The following is a 6147-nucleotide window of genomic DNA, read 5'->3' on the forward strand; positions in this document are numbered from 1 at the left end:
CCCGGGGCCGGGCCGGGGCCAGGACCGGGGTCCCGGGGGCCCGGGGTGGAATCGATTTCATGTCAGCCTCTGGAGAAGCTGCAGACGGAGACATGAAGCTGTCTTACCTGACGTGTCCCACATGTTGAGCTCGATCCGGTGCTTGTCGATCTCAAAGCTGGCTGTGTAGTTCTCAAACACCGTGGGCACGTAGTTCTGGAAGGGAGAGGTGAGTTTAAGTCAGCCCGGACATGATCTGTGACTGTGTGTGTTTTCCAGGGTGAATACAGGGAGGGGAACAGCTGATTGAGAATCATGCAGGCTGACATGTAGAGTGATGGAAGAGCAAACTGATCATTCAGCTGGAGATGGGTTATTTATCGCCCAGGAGCTCATCAGGGTTACAGCAGGTAAAAGCTTGAAGGTTTAATGGAGACCTCAGCCTATAAAAGACTATCATCACAGTCCGGTCTTGATTTAGCCTTTCTGAGTGAAAGCAGGTGGATGCAGCCTGCCAGATCTGCTCATAAACTCCAAATCTATTTCCTCCAGTCAATAAAAATCAGAGACGAACTTCAGACTTTTCGCGCACCCACCTCCGGATAGCAGTCCTTGGCGAAGACGTGCAGGAGCGCCGTTTTCCCACACTGAGTGTCCCCGACCACCACGATCTTACAGCGGCTGCCTAGGCTGTCCATGATGCGCCCGTCAGACTGATGTTCTTGACACGGGGATGGATCGCATCCAGCATCCGATACGAGGCGCGGCGGGATCGAAGAGAGAAGGGAAAAATGAGGGAATACATGCGGCGCGTCCGTGCGCTTTATCCAGATCCCGCGGTCCGGTTGACGCGCTGCTGCGCTCCGGCGCTGCTGCGCTCACAGACTGAAGCCGCGGCCAGGGCAGGACGCACGACGCACCGACACCACGGCCAGGGCAGGACGCACGACGCACCGACACCACGGCCAGGGCAGGACGCACGACGCACCGACACCACGGCCAGGGCAGGACGCACGACGCACCGACACCACGGCCAGGGCAGGACGCACGACGCAGGACGCACCTACTACACCACAGTCAGGGCAGGACGCGCAGTGAAAGACGCACACTGGCACCGCAGCCAGGACGCGCACTGACTGAGTGCCTGCCTTCACTGGAAACTCCGGCACGTTGATGGCTGGCCACGCCTCCCTAATATTCATGTCTGAGTCAACAAAGCTGCCTGTGACAGACTGCTCTTATGGGAAATTAAAGGTTAAACACCGACCTTAAATCCCTCCTTCTCTTCATCATCTTTATAATAAACTGATCGAGGTGAAGAAAACCACAAGACTGCACTAAGGAACACATGAAAATACAAAAATTGCGTCTTTTGGACAAAAAAAAATGAATATTTGCCTCTTAAATTTGCATTACTCGCGCTAATGCAGAAATATGAAGGTTTACTTATGCATTTATTAAAAAGAAACAAAAAAAGAATGAATTTTAGGTAAAAAAAGAATTTGGGGGTTTTATCAGACACGTGAAGATTTCTTATTTATGAAACATCTGTGATATTATGATGTCCACAATGGGACACACTAATGAAGTAGGCTATCAGTCTTTTCCCAGTAGTTTCACTCGTGATGGATCGTGGAGCTCCTTCATGATCTGACTTTATGTGACTTTCTTTACTGGCTCTCATCAAGGTTCACTATTCAGTGACTGATTCACTTTAAAAGCATAGTAAAGAATCAGCTTAAAATAATTTCTGGTCATGTAGCTGATATAAATGCGACTTTCTTCCTTTAAAATGTTCAAATATGGCTTAATTAAGATCACAGATTAGTTTATTCTTTGCAGGACAGACTTTATTTTAAGTGTTTGGATCAATATTTTGTAATTTCTCTCGTGCATTTTAATTAACATCAACTTTCTGTCTTTTTTAAAATATCTTATTCATGCAAATCTTCTCCTCTTCAGTTTTGGCAGCGCTCTGCACACTCTGCCTGTTGATGGAGTGCCACAGTGACCTTTTAATGGAGATACAATAAATGCAGCGTACCTTGATAAAATAATCCATCAAGTTAAGTATCTGGAGGTGACCGCGCGCTCTTTATGGCTCCTCCAGTCTTTCTAGCAGTTGATATTCCGCAGAGGCGCGCGCCCCGCAGGGGGCTTCACGTTTTTTTGTGAATGAGATAATGAAATGACGCAGCAGCTCGTGCAGCGACAGGTTACTTGTTGTGATCTGAAGGGAAACACTGCCCTCTGCTGGACATATATTGTATTACATGGGGTGAAAAAGGATTTATTATTATGATAACCAGTCTCTGCTGTGGAGTTAATTATTTAGCTAATCAATAGTTGAATCCTAAAAGTAAACAAAGGAAAAAGTTGATATAGACATATTGCATCAGATGTAATTGTTATTTCCCCAATTCTAGTTTGAATTGCAATAAGTGGAACAAACAAACAAAAAATAGTGAAGAAGAATTTGATGGTAATTCAGCAACTTGTTATAAAAAGTATTATAGAGTGTCTGAGATATGGAAATGTACTGAGCAGCTCCAGTCTGGACGTGGATCAATATTTTGGAGTAATTTTTCTCTAATATCAGATTTCAATTATTTTCATTTCCATTTCAACATTTTTGGAATTCAGGTTGTATTTTTGAGACAAGGAAACTCCCGTCGTTAAAGAGAGCACTGAAGAGACAGGATGCTTATTATTGACCAACCCGAGGGGTAGTTGAGGAATTCAGATTAAAATCAGGGGTAGAAGGGAGCCCACTGCTGAACGGCTCAGTAAAGGAATAAAATAAGTCAGATTCAGTAAGCTGGTGTTCGACAATCAGAATAAAACCTACATCATGAATCAGTATTGATCCATCCGCAGAACAGGTATTTTTTTAACAGGAGTAAAATGTAAATTATGAAATGAAAATGGAAAAAAAAAATGAAATTAGCCACAATTTCAGGAAGTTTGTAGAAAACTGGTAAAAATTTAAATACCTTAATAATCCAAATGATTTCATTTCAGATGTATTTATACAGCACCAAAAACAATGCAGTCATTTCAATAAGGCAATTTTACAGGAAAAAAAACCCCAACAATTCAACATGAACAGAGAAAAAGAAAAACTCCAGTTTAACAGAGAGAAATCTTTGCTCAAGGTCTAAAGCAGGTTTAAAATAATACACTTTACTCAATAAATATAATGTCTTTCTGGGCCCCTTTCAGCTGAATTCTTCAAATAAACAGTTAAAAGTGTGATATAGGCACAGGTGGAAACAGTTTCTGTTTCCCTGCTGAAGTTTTGGTCCAGTTAAATTGACACTGTGGTTTGTTCTCCTGTGAATAAATGTCGAGATGAAGCAGAGATTTTCACACAAGTGCAGATGCAAGAGTTTTAGCAAGAGAAGAAGCCAGCAGGACGCTCTGTGAGGACAGTAAAACAGATCTGCTGTGTTTACAGGGAGTGTGTGGTGCTGCCTGCTGCAGCAGCCAGCAGGTGGGTGTAGAGCTCTGCTCCGCCGTGCTGCAGTAAATCAGAGGCTGCTTTCTGCTGATTGATGCACTAATGAATACCAGCTCTATTACTCTATTAAAAAAGAAATCCATTAGACTGGAGCACGGAGCAGAGATGCCAGATCATTCAGCAGCAGAGTGAATGAACAAGGAAAGAGGAAGAAGAAGAAGAAAAAGTGCTGGCTGGTTTCACCAAGGTCCAGGAGGGCATTACTTAATGACATAAAGAGGTTTGGAAACACTGATCTAAACAGAAAGCGGTCAGACTGTGGCTCAGACTGCCACGGTTCCATTCAGGAAGCTTCAGGTTCAACAGGTGACGTTAGTCACACTGCTCTGTCTCACGTCTCATTCAGTGCACAGCAATAACGAAACTCCCACATAGTGTCACATAGTCCAGCTTTTACTGTGAAAAACACACAGAAACATCCTCAGAGTGAAATCAAGAGTGCACCAACCTCTGCACTTCCTCTTCTTCCTGAGTGTATATGTGTGTGTGTGTGTGCAGTATTTCAGTGACCTAAGGTGTTCAGACACAGCAGCGTCCCTTCAGAACATCTTTTTTCCTTCACCCCAGTGAAACGGACTCATTTCTCGGCCTGTTCAGCTGCTGGGTCAGCTTCTGAGAACGTCCTCTTGGCTTCGCAGAGCAGCTGTTTGCATCATGCTTCCTCAGTAATGATGCTTCCAGGCCCGGGCCTGCAGTCTGCGCTGGTTATTTCACCGACTTGGCCTTATTATCCGAGCCGGGAGCCAGAAACCCTCAGCATACTGGGACCAGCAGACGTCCCACTTGTGGCGTCCTGCTTGTGTCAAAGCAGCACATCGATAATGTCTGCATCCCATTTGGTTAAGATGCTGGAGGGCATCGATTGGGACGGAGCTGACTGCGGCCTCAGAACTGCTGAGCGGAGCTTTACATCTCGCCCGTCCCGCTCACCAGGTTCACTGTGGATTTCGTGGCTCCCTATCCCAGCAGCAGCAGCAGCAGCAGCAGAGAGGTCAGCCCGCCCCGTCCCTGGTCAGGCCGTTTATCAGAAAACTGGCCTGACCTCAACACAAGCTCATATTTTACTGCGCCGCCTCTGCGGGGAAGTTCCAACAATGAGCAGCACACAGGTCCAGAGTTCCTGCAGACCCCGCTGCACAACGGGCGGCGTAAACAGACGTTTCCTCCGGCTCCTGGTGCTCTGCGCTCAACACCAACACACAGCAGGCGCTGCTGGAATCACTTCCCATTTCACTAACTGTCTCTCCAGCTCCAGCTCCACTGAGCCCCTCAGTGTGTCTGCTGCAGGTTTGGAACAATGTGCTCCAAAGTGAAGCCCCGTTGAATATCTGCTCTGTGTTCTTTCTCTGATTGAATTATTAATTCTGCATGAATCATAAGCTTTAAGCTTCTATGTGTCTGAAATGGTGTTTTTGTCCTCGAACAGTGCTGGGCTGCAGCAGGAGGAAGAATCTGGGGCTCAGGGTGAAGCTTTTCACGTGAATTTAAAATGTTTCTTCATTTTTTGAAAATAAATCCTGTTAAAATACATACGTGGATGTTGTAATTTATGAACACAGAATGGAACAGAGACCAATCAAAATGATAAAATCAACATTAATAATGGAAATAAACACTTGAGCACCAGTTGAGATAGTCGTCTGTTGTGCATATAAAGTGTTTTAAAGAGATATTTTAAATTCACTCTTTATTGGTAAAATAACCAAAAAATGGTAATGTTTCCATTTCTTCGTGTGAATTTTGAACTTTGAATATGATCACATAAATACACCTTTATACAGTTAGGCTGGATTCATATATATGTTCTCACTTTGCTCTGGTGAATTGTTCCTGTCCGTCACTTCATCTGACTAAAATAAACTATGTTAAACTTTACAGAAGCACTGACACATAGAACTGTTTTCTCAAGCTTATGTATTATGTTAGTATACAGAATGCAACATGAAACTGGATTGTTGTGCTCAATAGCTTTTAGCCAAGTATCCACATGAATTCAGTGAGAATTTTTTAGGTTTTAGAGACTTTTTAAACTAAACCAAATCAGCAATTTGGTCGGTAATACTTTTTGATGAGTTTATCACCTGTATATGGCACAAAAACAAACGTTTATAAAGTATTGGATGTCATATTTTATTGAACTCCCAGTAAAGCCTTAAAAACAACCAACTGGAACAGAAACATTGGGCCTTTCCTGCCCATGCATTAGCAATGCTGTCACCTGATTCATGTGGCACAAAGCGTGTGTGGGGAAGACTCAGGGCGAATATTACCCCCATTTGTGAACATTTTTATGAAATATAGAGTTAATTATTAGATTATTCACAGTACATGCATATGTATTTATCTGTATGTGTATGTGCTTACACACGACATGTTTTTGGCACGTCTGAAATGAATAAAGAAAACAATGTAAATGTGTGTTTCAATCAAATGAATAAAGGTTGTGAGCTGTTTTTTTTTTTTTAATCAAGGATGAATTGAGAGAAATCCTGCATGAGAACCAATATTTCTCCTACTTGTGAGCCTCTGGTCCTCCTGGAGGGGTCGGGGTTAGGGTGACCCTCCCCTCCCCTCCCCTCCCCTCCCCTCCTCTCCCCCGCCCAGCCTCTCGAGCCGATCCCGGGTTTGAGCGCTCCGTGTTTTCCGCC

At 44.1% G+C, this 6147-nt stretch overlaps 1 protein-coding gene across 1 annotated transcript in view; it reads right to left on the reverse strand.

Annotated features, from left to right (window-relative positions):
- The window catches only part of rnd2 (Rho family GTPase 2), a 28977-nt gene extending 28055 nt beyond the window's left edge, over nt 1–922 (reverse strand). The window contains exons 1-2 of the mRNA XM_030088922.1: nt 576–922; nt 108–195 (exon numbers count right to left, since the gene is read on the reverse strand). Coding sequence (XP_029944782.1) covers nt 108–195; nt 576–677 — 190 coding nt within the window. The 5' untranslated portion in view covers nt 678–922. The remainder of the gene's footprint in view (nt 1–107; nt 196–575) is intronic.
- Between the last annotated feature and the right edge of the window lie 5225 nt (nt 923–6147).

This window comes from Salarias fasciatus, chromosome 4 (genome assembly GCF_902148845.1).
Source record: "Salarias fasciatus chromosome 4, fSalaFa1.1, whole genome shotgun sequence".
Classification (NCBI taxonomy): Eukaryota; Metazoa; Chordata; class Actinopteri; order Blenniiformes; family Blenniidae; genus Salarias; species Salarias fasciatus.